The following is a 16279-nucleotide window of genomic DNA, read 5'->3' on the forward strand; positions in this document are numbered from 1 at the left end:
GCCATATTTTCTATAAAATATTGTTGGAATGGAAAGATAAGACACAAGACAGATATATACATTCAACATACTGTACATAAGTACTGTATTTGTTTATTTTAACAATAAATCAACAAGATGGCATAAACATTATTAACATTCTGTTAAAGGGATCCATGGATAGAAAAACTTGTGGTTCTTAAAAGATAAATGTTAGTACAAGTTATAGTAATTTTATATTAAAACTAGAGCTGTCCCGATCGATGGGGCTGCCAAAATTATCGCGTTAACGGGCGTTGATTAATTTTTTAAATGAATCACGTTAAAATATTTGACGCATTTAACGCTCGTGCCCCGCTCAAACAGATTAAAATGACAGCAAAGTGTCATTTCCACTTGTTACTTGTGTTTTTTGGTAAAGATGTTCCGATTGATCGGGTTCGATCACGTCATTTTCAAAGTATCGGAATCTGCAAAAAAATATCGGCCATGCCTTTTTAATTTTTTTTTTTTTTTTTTTTTATTAAATCGTTTTCTAATTGTATTTAACGTTACAGACATAATATGTTACACTCATCCAGAGTCTTTAGTTTAGGCTTAAGGTAGGGTTATCAAAGTTATCCCAATAACGGCGGTAATAAGTTTTTTAAAATGTATCACGTTAAAAAATTTAACGCAATGCTGCACGACCCACTCACGCATTGTCGCGCTCAACTGAAATGGCGCCATTTTACCTATATAGAAAGATAAAAGGCAGCATATAATATGTAGAGTGAATTTTGGCAGCCTTTGGAGGCTTATTTTAATTGGCTAAAGCCTTGCAATCCCTCTTCCCATGATTAGAAATATCATGGGAAGCAATGTGGGGAAGCAAGGTCGCATTTGATGTTTTTCTTCACACCTTATTTTATTTCCCAACGCAGAGAAGATATATCAATTGCTAGCACTACGCACAGTCATGGTTCCAATTCCCATCATGGTTCCACTTCCCATCATGCATTGGGGCATGGCTCCAGTATCATTTACTGAAAGCTCAACAAATACACTTAGATGGCAATATTAAGTCACAATATACAAAGTCACAAGTCTTTCTATCCGTGGATCCCTCTCACAGAAAGAATGGGGAAGGGAAATGACACATGTCCGATTTAGGTGTAAAAAAATATCGTTCGGGAGGTGCGACAGTAAAGGTGAAGTCGACAGTTTTGACCAATATGGAGTAATTTTGCCATGTCGTCCTGAATAAGTGCATTTTTATTATTTCATATTCCCTTTAGCACAAGACTGTTATTTGTCATGGACATGCCAATTATTTAGCAATTGAGGAAAATACTTGGATTAAAAGAATATCCTGTAAAAATATTGAAGGGACAGAAACAATGACATTTTGCAGCTCTCTTCGTCGCGTTTTCCGCATTGTGAATAGTTCCCCCTCGACGGGCTGACTGGTCCTTCTCAAGCCATTTATTTAGCTATTGGGGAAAAATACTTGGATAAAAAGAATATCCTGTAAAAATATTGGAGTAGAGAGACTGAAACAATGACATTTTGCGGCTCTCTTCGTCGCGTTTTCCTCGCTCTGAATAATTCCCCCTCAATGGGCTGAATAGTAAAACCGATGAGCCCAGTCTCCCGCTGACGTCATCCACCTGTTGGGGACGCTAGAGCCCTATAATGGTAGGCGTGGCTAACCGGCAGATTAAAAGACTAATTTCTCGTCATCTGCGCTTTGCTAAATTGTTGTTATAGTCGAATCGTCTCAAAATATTATTCTAATTCACATAATAATGCTATTTAAGACTTTTTTTCTCCTGTCGTATGCTCTTTAAGCTTGCATGGCGCCATGGCGCTAGATAGCTGCTCGTATCTCGTTCAAGAACTACTCGGATTTCTAGCCATCACCCACCTTGCTGTGCTCGATAATGTGTTGGAATAAAACACAGAGGGAGGATTGACGGTCGTCACATATGGATAAAATGGGAAGGACATTTTGGTGTATATCGACACTTGACGAGTCAAATGATGAACAGTAGACGTGCTGGGGTCCACATTGTTGCGGAGATCAAGGTGGCTGATGGCTAGAAATCCGAGCAGTTCTTGAACGCAACACGAGCTTTGCCTCGCTCATCTGCACACAACCGAGAACTTTTTGCCTACTTCCTTGCCCGACGATGTTTAAAAAAAAAAAAAAAAAAAAAAGCGACATTGGATAATTTCTCGCGGCACACCTGACGATCTCTCATGAAGGCAGCACAATCGGTTGAAAAACACTGGAATAGAGGGTTCGTCCTCTCCGTGTGTGTGTTTTTGTGGAAGATAAAAAAAAATAAAAAATTACACAGTACAGTCTAATCGAGCTAGGGCGGGCACATCAGTCTCTCAGGGCGGGCCCGGCCCCCTAATGCCCGCCCATTGCATTTAGAACTCGAGAAGCCTCAGCAGTCGTACCTGACGTGACCTTTGACTGCAGCCGCTACGGCCGCACCTGCCTATCTCGCATTGGCCATGTCAGCCACGAGCGTGCCTGCAGTCGACGTGGGAAACCCCCTTCATGAGATCTTTGTTCGCGAAGCCAAGCCGAGATATATATATAAAAAAAACAAAGTAATTTCAAATATGTCATATGACATAATTAGAGCTTTGAGTAAGGCAATAAGTCACAACAACAAAAACATTTATGCATAGAACTTTTTTTTTTTTTTTTTTACAATAAATGTATAACTGAAAAAACCCTTTGTGTGTTGAATTTACATAATATGTAATTGTTACTTTGATGAGTGATAACTCAGTCATTTTAAAATATATTTTTCTGTCAATCACTCAAACTGTTTATTGGAATCTGACTTATCCATACATATGTAGTTTTATTTATTTATTTTTATTTTACCCTCCCACACACACACTTAGGACCACACAAACCCAAAGAATGAAGACAACTAACTCTGTGTATGTATGTATATATATATATATATGAATTCAAATATAAATAATTGCTACATCTAGCACTACTGCTCTTCTGATGTTTATCCACCACCATGTCAGGCTGGTTGTCTGTCTGGATCTGGAAGTAGCACAGGATCTTGGCTCTCGACCACCTTTGGGGGTGTTGCCCACCTTGACTCTGGGGTCTCCAGTCTGTACTCGCACAGTACTGCACAGATGTTCCTGTGCACTACGCCTGCTACCTGGTTATGTCGTTCCATGTATGCCTTGCCTGCTGGACTGTCTGAGTGATCTTGATCTTGTGTTTGTGACTCACTAGTCCCTCGGTCTCCCTCTTTCTGTGCAGTAAGGAACTTTTTGTTTATCTTGTCTCATTCTCTCATTCTCTTCGATGTTGGTGGTGATGAAACCTGGCGTCACCTTGACTCTGTCTGTACTTGCACAGTACTGCACATAAACTCCTGTACACTACACTCAGTGCCACCTCTTGTGTGCAGTTTTTCTGTTTATCTTGTAGTAATGTTCATCCTGTAGTAGAGAGTAGTAGAGAGAGTAAAGAGATTATGATGGTACTTTGTTGTTTTGAAACCTTGGATGACTTTGGTACGAGTGGTCGGGGGTTCAAATCCTGGTCAGAATATAGTGATATCCAGGTAGATTTTTAGGCAAGGCCTAAGGTTTTAGACCCTTCAATCCTATACCTCAGTATGAGCAGAACAATCAATGATAGAGTCATACCGGCTCGAAAGTCGCCCGGGCTAACAAGGTTCGCGTCCGGTGTTGGGGGACCAGGACAACCCGATGTCAAGTGGGCTACTTGAAGAAGATACAGATGGAGCAGGACGGAGAACAGGGTGTTAACGGGGTGCTACAACAGCAGCAACCCCTGCGAAAGGGGGTATATGCAGAGAATGTGGGAAGAATGGTTACTTCGAAATCCCACATCCACACTGACCAAGAAACAATTACTTGCTCAGTGTTCTAATGTTCTGACCGCAAGAGGAACTTGCTATCACAGTTAGAGATTGATGAGGCACAATGTGGTAGAAAGGTAAAGATACCAAGATGCTACGGCAAGGGGGAGCCAGGACGCTAGGTCAAGTGGGGGTTTCATCACCACCCCCCAACATCGAGATTGGGAACCAAGCGGGAAGAGAATGAGAGAGCAGCAGACCTGAGAGAGAAGATCATGAAGTCCTGGGGGAATTCAACTACCTGATGGATGCCAAGGCTAACAAACAAAGTACCATCAGAATCTCTACTGCAGGATGTAAACACCGCACCGCTGAACATCCCCACCGTAAACATTACTGAGACCAATCAGCTGATATATGCAGCAGCATCAGTCATCCTAGAGTCACTTGGCTACAAGATAAACAGCGCCAGTAGCCGGAAGGAGCCACCATGGAAACGAAGGCTAGAGGCAAAAATCATGGCAACACCGAGAGAATTTGGCCTCCTAACAGAGCTGAGCAAAGGCGTGAAACCTACGAAAAAACTGCACAAGAAATACAGCAAGCTGTCCACAGCTGAGGCACTGTTAAGCAAAGGCTCACAGCCCTAGCTGGCCGCCTAAAGAGGTGCACGGGAGAAATAAACACTATGTTCTCCAATAATCCAGCTAAGGTCTACTCTCAGTGGCAGGGTAGCAAGATCACAGCAGACCCACTCAGGACTGAGACTGAACAACACTGGAAGAGTATCTGGGAAAAACAGGCGTCTCACAACACTGACGCCCAATGGCTTGCAGACCTGCAGTCAGAACATTGCAACATCCCAGAACAAGACACAGTAGTCATCACAACAGCAGACATCCAGACAAGACTGTCCAAAATGAAGATCTGGACAGCTCCGACAAGATTCATGCCTACTGGTTTAAGAAGCTAACTGCACTCCATGAACACCTAGCAGCACAAATGAACCAGCTGCTGAAGTCGGGGACCCACCCAGAGTGGCTGACCCAAGGTCGGACAGTCCTCATCATGACACATACATGCACAGGGCACAGAAAGGGATTGGCAATAACACCAGGGGAGCCAAGCACCAACTACTGGTGGACAGAGCAGTCGCCAGAGACTGCTAAACTAGGAGCACCAACCTGTGCACTGCCTGGATTGACTACAAGAAAGCCTATGACTCAATGCCACACACATGGGTACTGGAATGCTTGAAGCTGTATAACATCAACAGGACACTAAGGACCTTCCTCCAGAACTCAATGGGGCTGTGAAAGATAACTCTAGAAGCCAACTCCAAGCCAGTTGCACATGTGAGTATCAAATGCAGTATCTACCAAGGAGATGCTCTGTCACCCCTGCTGTTCTGCATAAAAGAAAATACAAGAAATAAAGACTGGTTTGACGAAAACAACGAATAGATCCAGAAAGTGCTAGCAAAGAAGAGGTCAGCCCACCAGGCCCACCTGGCTCACCCATCCTGCCCTGTGAGGAAAGCTGCCTTTCGCCACATCTGCAACAACCTCCAGCTCAACCTTCGTGTGAAGCAAAATGATTGGTGGACCAACCTCGCAGTAAGAACACAGCAGTGCGCAGATGGTGGGGACTTCAGAGACTTCTATGAAGCCCCCAAGGCAGTGTATGGCCCAACACATCAGGCCCAGAGTCCTTTGCGCAGTGCAGATGGACAGGCACTCCTCAGAGACAAGACATCCATCCTGAGCCAGGCACATGGAGCAATACATGCACAGGGCACAGAAAGGGATTGGCAATAACACCAGGGGAGCCAAGCACCAACTACTGGTGGGCAGAGCAGATGACATCAAAACGAGTTCAGAGTGTTTTGGGGGGTCCTAACTAGAGTTGTTTCTGTTTTTATTCATTTTAAATTCAATAAATTAACAGGAAGTGACGTGGAATGCCCCAAAATCAACAACAAGTGACCCAGAAATGCCCTGCAATCAAGAGGAAGAGACCCAAAAACAACAGTGGGTAGCCCTTAAGGAGTTGACTGACCAGCGTTATAATAAAAAAAATCTCCAACATTAATTGTTTCATAACGATATTAAAGATAGATTTATAAAGTGTTACATAATTTCCAATAATCAGAAATACAGTATCAGTGTAACGTATTGATTTTCAAAATAAAATGGTGTATTCGTAATTGCTTCTACCGCTAGGTGGACTCAAGAGCAACTATAGTCAACTTTTCAGCATAGAAGAAGCCAATCATGCGCCAAAATTTTCACATATATGAAGCTAGATATATTCTGAGCGCTATGAGCCAATACGGACCAGCGTATCACTTGGAAGCCATTTTAAGTCAGAGCCACTTGTTGAAACAGTATTCTTTTGGCTTAGAAGTATTAGAATCAACATTCGTCTTGAATCACAGCCGTTAATACAGTTAGCTGTAATCTAAAATAAAGTCGGTCAAGATATCAGCGAGTTAACAGCATTGTTGTGGAGAAAACCCAGATAAATCCTCCGATGTAAGATGGCCGTCAAAGAAGCGCCTAACCCCTCTTTTAGAGATCTAGCCTTCACATAAACGATATTTATCAGTCTCACGTTACGAAAGGACAAAGCTCTACCGGGAGGTCGTTCTCGCTCTCTCGGAGCCACCGGTTTGCTGCTAAGAGGAGGCGCCATCTTAAGACGCACGCAAAGTAAGTGAAATTACTCGATTTAAAAGCAAATCTATTCAAGATCGTTCAATGTGCTAATGTCCAATTGATGTTTTACTGCATGACAGCGCCACAAAACCTTTTTTTCAATGAGTTTTATCCTTCTATGATACTGAGCGACCATTCCACCTTGTAGCGGTCAAGCTAGCATTGCAGTGTTAGCGTAAAAGCTAGTACCGCAAATGTTCTGGGACAGGACAGGTGGATTAATTCGTTCATTTATACAGTTATTTCTACAAGACATATATTTAAATACAGATATATTGGTGAGTTTATTCAAGAGATTAACGCTAAATTCCGCTAAACCTTCTAGCGTGCATGCTGGTCGTTTTTCGGCATTAATGACGAGCCAGCTAACCTGTTGCTTACTGCAGACAGGCAGGACCACGACCATGTATCCCTCGACTTTGACGCAGCTGGCCCGGGCTAATCCGTTCAGCGCCCCGCTGTTCACGCTCCAGAAAGTGGAGGAACCACAGCAGAGTCTTCATGGACAGAGGACGCGCAGGCTGGCAGCTGCCGCCACGGCAGACGCCGGTAACATCTTCTTCCCGCAGGCCACCTCGCATTAGCAGCGTTTGCCAAGTTAACCAGTTTTAGTTCTTTCTTATACTTTTACTTAACATTACATCTCACTTTAGTCATAGTTCAGCGGCACCACGAGTAGTCAGGCCATTCGCTAAAGCTAAGCTAATGGAGGGCAAGAAAGGACACGCTGATTTTGTGTAAAATCCAATACAAATAGACGTGTGACAGTAACGTAATATAGTAGCAGATGTAGTTAAAATGTTTCAGGGAGGTTATGTCAAGAGTTGTGACCATTGTAGTTCTCCTAGAACAAAGTGTCCTAGCATCCCAAGTTCAACTGGACGACGCCGCTTTAAACATAATACAGTTTTTGGCGCTTTTTTCGCTTCATATTACGGGAAAATAAATTTTAAAACACTGAAGAGACAATGTACTGTATGTATATGGCGGAAAACAGTCAGGTGACTTGAAGTTCTGCTCTGAGACCCCCAATTAAGCCAACTTTCAAAATTGTCAGATATGCATGTGTGATACATCATTGGAAAGCTTAAAATCTCAATTTTCTGGGGGAAGAAAAAAGTTGAGCAGAAGGGCATTTAAAAAAAAAAAAATAATAAAATAAACTGCAAAACCGTATCTGGAGGCGAGAGCACGCGAGAACAGAATTACAGACGCCATGACTTTAACGAGATATTATCGCGTGCTTACTTTATTTCGATCCAAATACACGTAGCATTTATCACTGAGTGTCATGACATAGCTGTGAATGGCCACAGCTGGATTTTTTGGGGGATTTTATGGGTGAAACATGGTAATATAACAAGGGTCGCGATGCAGAAATCGCAGACATTAAGGAATGGTCGAGATTTTCTTTTTGATATATTTACCCTTTTAAAGGTTTTTTTTTTTTTTTCCAACTTTTTTTGTTTGGATCAATTATTTATCATCTAACATATTGGAGAAAATGCGACAGCAACAAAAAAAATGCAATTAAGCGATAGTTATGAGGTAGATATCTGTGACTTTTTTACAGACGCCATTTTTTTCATTGTGACATAATTTGTTTAAAAGTTTAAACTATGTGAGTGAATAATTTTTTAAAGTTTAAAAAAAAATTTTTTTTTTTTTAAACGAAATATGAGACATCAATGAATGAATCTAAGCCAAAAATGACACATTTTGAATAATGAATATAATTAATTACCTTCAATTTATGGCTAGGTTGAAACAAAAGCGGTTGCGCGACGTCTGTAAACGGGGGTTTTCAGGGTAAAACGGACAAATTAAAAATAGTTCGGCGGCTTCATGTGCCATGAATCTGCTATGGCAGCATATAGACATATTGTTCTAATAAACACAACAGTTGTTTCGCCTTAAAATACAGTAGTTTCTTTTAAAGAGGAGTGCAAGAGCAGAAACTGCTTTTTCAGCCTTGTCTGTGTTTTCCGCCATATGTAATTCCCACTTGCAAAAAATTGAAATGTCACGCCATAAACTGTTCTGTCCTCGCTAAGACTTCGGTGATAATTCTGAGCAAGACAGCTGGCTAAACTTTGAAAGGATGATGCCAAAACTGTGTGTTTTGCAGCCTTTATTGAGCTATTCTTGCAGAGTGAAACTAAAAATGAAGTAAATTAATCTCGTCCTCAATGACATTCACAAATCCGCAATTATAATTAGCTGCTACCCAGAGGTTCCCACCTGTAGTTTAATATCTTATTTGTGTTTTTTTTTTCTTCCCCTTAAAATGTAACATGCTTCCTCAGAGGGAGACAGTTGCGAATTTGGCTCTCAAAAGTATTTCGTCCTGTGCGGCTTTGGCGGGATTCTTAGCTGTGGCACGACACACACAGCCGTCGTCCCACTCGATCTGGTCAAATGCAGGATGCAGGTCTGTCCTTTCGGCTCCGAATCTGTCCCAGTTTGGAATTTGCATGGAGAAATGCGTCCAATCTAGCTGTGAAGTCCCCTCCGGCATGCATATTGATGTAATCACTACACGACCGCATGACTCATGCCTCATTGATTCATACGTGTGACGACGAGGTCAAGGAGAGCCGACTTTGTTTTGTTTTTCCGGTTCATTATGAATAGCTTTTGACTCGTCAGGTAAGTCTTAATTAAACTCTTTTGATTGGTTTACTGTTGGTCGGCTAGAATGAAAAGCCTTTCGGAGCACACTAATGTTTTGAAATTCATTCATATGTATGATTATGAATTGTAAATTGAGTCTTGGCATTGGTAACGTCAGTGTGATCCATGAAACACTAAAATCACATGGTAATGATGTTTTTTCTGCTATTTCATGAAATTGTGGCATGTTTGTTTAGAGACAGCCATGTGTATCGGAAGAGTTTTTAAAAAAAAATTCGACTGCTTGGTACCCAGCAAATTACTTGATATAGGATTTTTTTTGTTTGTTTTTATTATTGGTATTTCTTTAAAAAAAAAAAAAATTTTTTTTTTTTTTTTAAAGAAACGAAAAAGGTAATTTTAAAAATATCTTTTGCGATCATAATTTGTATTTCCTAAGAAACCAAAGGGGGGGGAAAATCCCTTTTTTCTTTAGTAAATGTTATAGTCTATTACAGTCCATTTTATTAAAAAACAAAAGAAACCATAATGTAATCTAACATTAGTATCCTAATTTCTATTTCCAGTTTTATTAAAAAAAAAAAAAAATTGTCCTGGAATTTATATCTACGCCGTATTTACTGCACTATAGGGCGCACTTTCCATGAATGGCCTGTTTTAAAACTGGACACCCTGTATTATAAGGCAAAGTAGTGGTTTGGTTATGAATCCACTAGATGGAGCTGCGCTAAAGGGAATGTCATGCTATGATTTACCCACATTGATCCGTATATGGGGCGCACTTTTGAAAAAATTGACGGCTTTTAGACGCAACTTATCTTGCGGAAAATACGGTGTGTTATATATACTGATTATTGGAAAAGCACTGATATAACATCCTTACATCCTGAACAATTGAGCAAACTCTTCCATGACGTGGCTGCCAATCGGTGTTGATTTTGTCTTTTGTGTGTTGCATGCGACCCTTGCACGTTGCATGTATGTCGTCCCCTTCTACCGCAGAGGAATTTAGCTGCGAGTTTGGCTCCTCAAAATACTATGCCCTGTGCGGCTTTGGGGGGATCCTCAGCTGCGGCCTCACGCACACCGCCGTAGTCCCCCTCGACCTTGTCAAGTGTCGTCTGCAGGTTTGTATAGAAAACTACTCTGTATTTCGCAGCGGATCCTTCAAAGCCATAGCGTAACCTTTTTAAGAATTAGTATGGAGTACTTTGAACAAGTCACACAGAGTTACCCAAAATGTACAGGAAGTGACTGTAAGTACCCTACAATTCCAAGGAAATTACCAATGAAGAGGAAGTGGCCCGCAAATGCTCTAAAATCAACAGAAATAGATCCAAACTGCAGGAAGGGACACAGATGCCTCAAAATGTACAGGAAGTGAGTCGTAAGCACCGTAAAATTCCAAGGAAGTGACCAATGAACAGGAAGTAACCTGGAAATGCTCCCAAATCAACAGGAAAAGATCCAATACATATAGGAAGTGACCCCGAGACACCTCAAAATGTAATGGAAGTGACCAATGAACAGGGAGTGGCCCGGAAATGCCCTAAAATCAACAGGAAAAGAGCCAAAATGTACAGGAAGTGTCTTTGTAAGTACCCTAAAATAAAGAGGAATTGACCCAAAAATCAACAAAGTAACCTGGAAATGGCTGAGAATCAACAGGAAGTGGCTCTGAAATAGCCTAAAATCAACAGGAAAATATCCAAAATGCACTGGGTTTGACCCATAAGTACCCTCCAATTCCCAGGAAGTGACTTAAAATCAACGGGAAGTAACCTGGAAATGTCCCAAAATCAACAGAAAGTTGGCCAGAAATGCCCTCAAATCCACAGAAAATGATCCAAAATGTTGCTTAAGTGACAGTACCGTTTATTCCTTGATATTTTAGGTGAATCCCGACAAGTACAAGAGCATCGGCAATGGATTCTCGGTGACAGTGAGGGAGGACGGTGTCCGAGGCTTGGCCAAGGGCTGGGCGCCCACTTTCATTGGCTACTCCATGCAGGGACTCTGCAAGTTTGGCTTCTATGAAGTGTTTAAGATCTTCTACAGTGACTTGCTTGGAGAGGTTAGTGCAAAGTCACACTTCTTAGTTTTTGGCTAGCCGTGCACATCGAGTACAGTGCATTTGACTCCATGCAGGTTTTATCAAGCTAACATTATGCAAATATGGTGTTTTAGTACAATACTTTTATCACATTTTTTTTTTTTTTTTTTTTTTTTTGCGACCTCCACACCCTCTGTGCCAGTCATTTAATTCGGCTTCGTCGCCGCTAGGTCTCGGTCTACTCGCCTGGCTCTCGATCGACTAAAATTAGCGAACATGTCCCAGCTGTTAAAAATAATAGAAATGAATAAAAAATACAAATATACAAGAAAATTTGAGGTTGTAACGTCTCTAAAAGACATTTCTGAAGCCTCCTTTTGTCATTCTCTGCAAACAGGAGAACACCTACATGTGGAGAACGTCCCTGTACCTCGCCGCCTCCGCCAGCGCAGAGTTCTTCGCCGACATCGCTCTGGCTCCTATGGAGGCTGTCAAAGTGCGTATCCAGACCCAGCCTGGCTACGCCAACACCCTTAGAGAGTGCGTGCCCAAGATGTACAGCGAGGAGGGTCTCTGGGCGTAAGTCTCATTTTATTACAGAAATGTTTTCAGTGACAACACGTTCCTTAGATCCACCTCTGGAGGGCGCTCTGCTCCTCTGAGCAGGGACCCTCAGCAGCTTTCTTGCTGTACAGTTGGAGGTGCTTGAGTCATTGACGTGTAAGAGTAGTCTACCTGTTGCTCGGCTTACTCGGCATCACTAGCACCTCTGTTTTCAAAAAACAGGAGATCACCCAGTGTTGCTAGCTTGAGTAACGGATATTTATAATGGCGTGAAATTAAAATAAAAGCACTGTGTAGTCTCATTTCACTGTAAAATCTAACCTAGCTTCTACAAGGGTGTGGTACCACTCTGGATGAGACAGATCCCTTACACCATGATGAAATTTGCCTGCTTCGAGCGTACCGTGGAGATGCTCTACAAGTACGTCGTTCCCAAGCCACGTAGCGAGTGCAGTAAATCGGAGCAGCTGGTGGTCACCTTCGTGGCCGGGTATATCGGTAAGGACTGGGGGAAAAGATTGGATTATAGCCTTTAACCTAGGTGTTGAGGCGGATATGAGCGGAGTTGTGAAAATGTGATTGCTAATTTTGTGTCCAGCTGGTGTGTTTTGCGCCATTGTGTCCCACCCTGCTGATTCGGTGGTGTCTGTACTGAACAAAGAGAAGGGAAGTACTGCTGTCCAGGTCCTGAAGAGGCTAGGACCTAAAGGTTAGTATCATATTTGTGCTAATATTTCCGCTATTTATACACGCTCCTTAGAGCCACCTCTAGAGGGCGCTAAACCCCTCAGCAGCTTTCCGGCTGTACAGTTGGAGGTGCTTGAGTCATTGGCGTGTAAGAACAGTCTACCTGTCCCCCGGCTTAGCCGCACCACTGGCAACCTTTTTCGCTAAAGACTGGGGATCACCCAGTGTTGCTAGCCAGGTGGACGGACAATTTTTATATCTGTGGTGGATAAACTCACTGTTACCTGTCATGTCATTTTGACTTTATTCTCCCTATATATTTTGAGACCCTAATACTTTGTCATACATGTCAAATCTGTCCACCCAACATTTGCGTTCTTTGTGGTGTGCAGGTGTCTGGAAGGGCTTGGTCGCCCGTATCATCATGATCGGTACTCTGACGGCACTGCAGTGGTTTATCTACGATTCGGTCAAAGTCTATTTCCGTCTGCCCCGCCCCCCTCCCCCCGAGATGCCCGAGTCCTTGAAGAAGAAGCTCGGAATCGAGTAATGACGCCATCACGATTTCCTCTTAGGTGACAACAATCAGATCAACTACACATTTCCCAACTTTTATTCAGTGCAAACAGCAGTTTTCTATATTTATGCCATCAGTCCAGCTCTTTCAACCTATGGGGCTGGCTCATGTATATTTAACAAACAAAATCAGTGACAAAGATGGTATTGTCACAAATATTCCTTGGGTGTGCGACACTTATTTTATTCTGTTCCTGTGACTTGGAAATGAATAAAACAGATTCCTCTGTAAATTGTGCTATTTTCAATTTATTTTTTGATAATTCTCAAATGTTCAATATTTTTCACTCTTAAATGGAGAAACCTTAACATGCCTTCTTGCATCCTTGAGATGAAACTTACAAAATGAAGCTGTATTTAAGGTAACCCATTTTAAAATGTAATCACTAATTGATAATAAAAACTTAATTTACATTTTTGAAAACTGTTAAATGTTACAAATGACTTGTACAACGATGACATTATTCCATTCATGGAAAGTGACCTGTATCTGCCCCCGGAATTTATAGAAAGTGATCTGGAATTGCCCTGAAATTATTAAAACATGAGCTGAAACCAAAAATAAGTAGCCCACAATTGCCCCAAAATCTACATGAAATTACCTTGAATTGCTACATAACAAAGTGACCTGAAATCCAAAAATGTTCAGAATAGCCTTTAAATCAACAGAAAGTGACGCAAAATTGCCCAAACAATGTGGACTGGGTCGTGTGATTGACAAAACGAGTGCATGTTAATTTTAGGACAATACATAAACAAGCCAGCCTGAGATGGCTAATGGTCCTCTTGAACCAAAACGTTCTTCAAACACAAAACGACCAATAGGTGGCAGCGTACAGTATATGATGTCAAGACATGCATGTACTAGTACAACCCCTAGCAAAAAGTGTGGAATCACCATCTCTGACTAGCACTGACATTTTATGTAGAACAAACTCAGATAAAAAGCTTGAAAAAATAATTAATTGGTTCAAAAGTGCAACTCTTTTGCATCCAGAAACACGCAAAGAAATGAATAAATAATTGCAGGCCATGACATTGACTGGAGGAGTCTTTCTCCAAGGAATGCTTTAACAGTTTTAGCTCTGTGCCATGATGCATTGTCGTCTTAGAAAATGACATATTTTCAATTGAAGGGATAAGAAAGCTGTCTAAAATTTTGATGTAAACTTGTGCATTTATTGAAGATTTAACCACAGCCATCTCCCGAGTGCCTTTACCTGACATGTAGCTCCATATCATCAAGGACTGGGGGAATTTTGATGTTTTCTTCAGGCAGTCATCTTTGTATATTCTACTCGAACAGCAGCAAACAAAAGTTCCAGCATCATCACCTAGGCAAGAATCTGCATTGGACAAGGTGATGATGCTGGAACTTTTGTTTGCTGCTGTTCCAGTGAGATTTACAAAATTGACTGAAAAAAAACATCAAAATTCCCTCAGTCCTTGATGATATGGGGCTGCATATCAGGCAAAGGCATTGGGGAGATGGCTGGGGTTAAATCTTCAATAAATGCACAAGTTTACTTACATTGAAATTTTAGACAGCTTTCTTATCCCTTCAATTGAAAATATATCTGTCTTTTTCCAAGATGACAATGCATCATGCCACAAAGCTAAAACTGTTAAAGCATTCCTTGGAGAAAGACTCATCCAGTCAATGTCATTGCCTGAAAATAGCCCGGATCTCAACCCTATTGAAAACCTGTGGTGGAAATTGAAAAAAGCAAGGCTCAGACCTGCAAGGATGATCTGGCAACTGCAATCAAAGACAGTTGGCACCAAATTGATGAATACTCATCAAGTCCATGCCTCAGAGACTGCAAGCTGTCATAAAAGCCAGAGGTGGTACTACTAAATACTAGAGATGATTTGATATTTTTTTCTCATGATTCCACACAGTGCCCTCCATAATTATTGGCACCAGTGGTTAAGGTGTGTTTTTTAGCTTCTAATAAAAAAATTTTATTCAAATAATATGGGACCTTTAATGGGGAAAAAAAGAGAAAAATCCAGCCTTCAATACAAATGCACTTATTCAGTGGGGGAAAAATCCCACATAAAGAAATAATTATTTGACATCAAATGATGTGTGTCACAATTATTAGCACCCCTGGTGTTAATACTTTGTACAACCCCCTTTTGCCAACAAAACAAGTTCTGGGGACTGAGATGGCCATGGGAGGAGCTTGATTTTGTGTCAGGTGAACCATTTCTGTGTAGATTTGGCCATATGTTTAGGGTCATTGTCTTGCTGAAAGACCTAGTGACGACCCATCTTCAGCTTTCGGGCAGAGGGCAACAGATTTTGATTTCAAATGTCCTGGTATTTCAAAGCATTCATGATGCCATGCACCCTAACAAGGTTCCCAGGGCCTTTGGGAAGCAAAACAGCCCCACAGCATCACTGACCCACCCCCATACTTCACAGTGGGTATGAGGTGCTTTTCAGCATGCGCATCTTTCGTGGTACGCCAGACCCACATATACCCCTTTCCCACTGGCCCAAAAACCCGTGTCAACCCGCTAACAATCGGCTTTTGGTGGAAGTGGGAAAGGTGCAGCGACCCGCTTCGACCCGTGTCAATCAACCCGCGTTAAAATCACCTCGGCTCTGATCGCCATGCAGTGTGAAAGCAAAACCCCGGGTCAACAGTCAACACGCTAATCTACGTGGTGACGTAGGCTAGTACGTGATGCGTCATAACAAAAAAACAAAAACCATGTGCTCCACATACAGCGAACAGTCGGTGTAGCAGCGTTAGCAATAGCCATAACATGAAACAAAGGCTCTTCTTCTGTGACGTACACGGCTCCTTTCAATTTCAAGCCAAAATTCACGTCGCCTACGTTGCCTCAGCACAAGCAGAGTGTTGATCCTTTGCTGCATTTCGACCATTTTGAGGGCAGTAAAAAGCATGAAAACAGAGAACACAAACGGAAAGGAAGCTTCTATGTTGCTTTGCATTGTTTACGTCCTTGAACTGAATGAATTCGGTCGCACCTGTCGAAGCGCATCTTAGCCTGGTGACGTCACGAACCTTACGCACGGCTGAGGAGGGGTTGGGGGTTAGACGGGTGGGAAAAAAAAAAAAGACACAGCTTTTTTTTGTCAATGGGAAAGGTGCCAATTGCTAGCGGGTTGCATCGGCTTGGAAAAACGCGCGTTGACCCACTAGTTTGAGTAGGAAAGGGGTCTTAGAGTGTTTGTT

The 16279-nt window shown here is 41.9% G+C and overlaps 1 protein-coding gene and 2 non-coding genes across 4 annotated transcripts; all 3 read left to right on the plus strand.

Moving 5' to 3' along the window:
- Positions 1-6380: 6380 nt before the first annotated feature.
- On the plus strand, positions 6381-13300 carry slc25a3a (solute carrier family 25 member 3a). Of its 2 annotated transcripts, none has more exons than XM_057856360.1 (8): positions 6381-6547; positions 6940-7102; positions 8860-8984; positions 11082-11261; positions 11638-11819; positions 12130-12302; positions 12403-12513; positions 12884-13300. In XM_057856360.1, exons 2-8 carry the CDS (start codon positions 6958-6960, stop codon positions 13039-13041), a joined length of 1074 nt encoding a protein of 357 aa, XP_057712343.1. In that variant the 5' UTR covers positions 6381-6547; positions 6940-6957; the 3' UTR covers positions 13042-13300. The 2 variants fall into 2 exon arrangements, with proteins under 2 accessions (XP_057712343.1, XP_057712342.1); XM_057856359.1 differs by lacking the exon at positions 8860-8984 and adding an exon at positions 10190-10314.
- Positions 11857-12064, plus strand: LOC130929321 (small nucleolar RNA SNORA53). The gene has a single exon (XR_009066860.1). It is a non-coding gene; the product is annotated as a small nucleolar RNA SNORA53 (small nucleolar RNA).
- On the plus strand, positions 12551-12742 carry LOC130929320 (small nucleolar RNA SNORA53). Its single transcript, XR_009066859.1, has one exon. It is a non-coding gene; the product is annotated as a small nucleolar RNA SNORA53 (small nucleolar RNA).
- Positions 13301-16279: the final 2979 nt, after the last annotated feature.

The sequence above is a fragment of the Corythoichthys intestinalis genome, chromosome 13 (genome assembly GCF_030265065.1).
Source record: "Corythoichthys intestinalis isolate RoL2023-P3 chromosome 13, ASM3026506v1, whole genome shotgun sequence".
NCBI lineage: Eukaryota > Metazoa > Chordata > Actinopteri > Syngnathiformes > Syngnathidae > Corythoichthys > Corythoichthys intestinalis.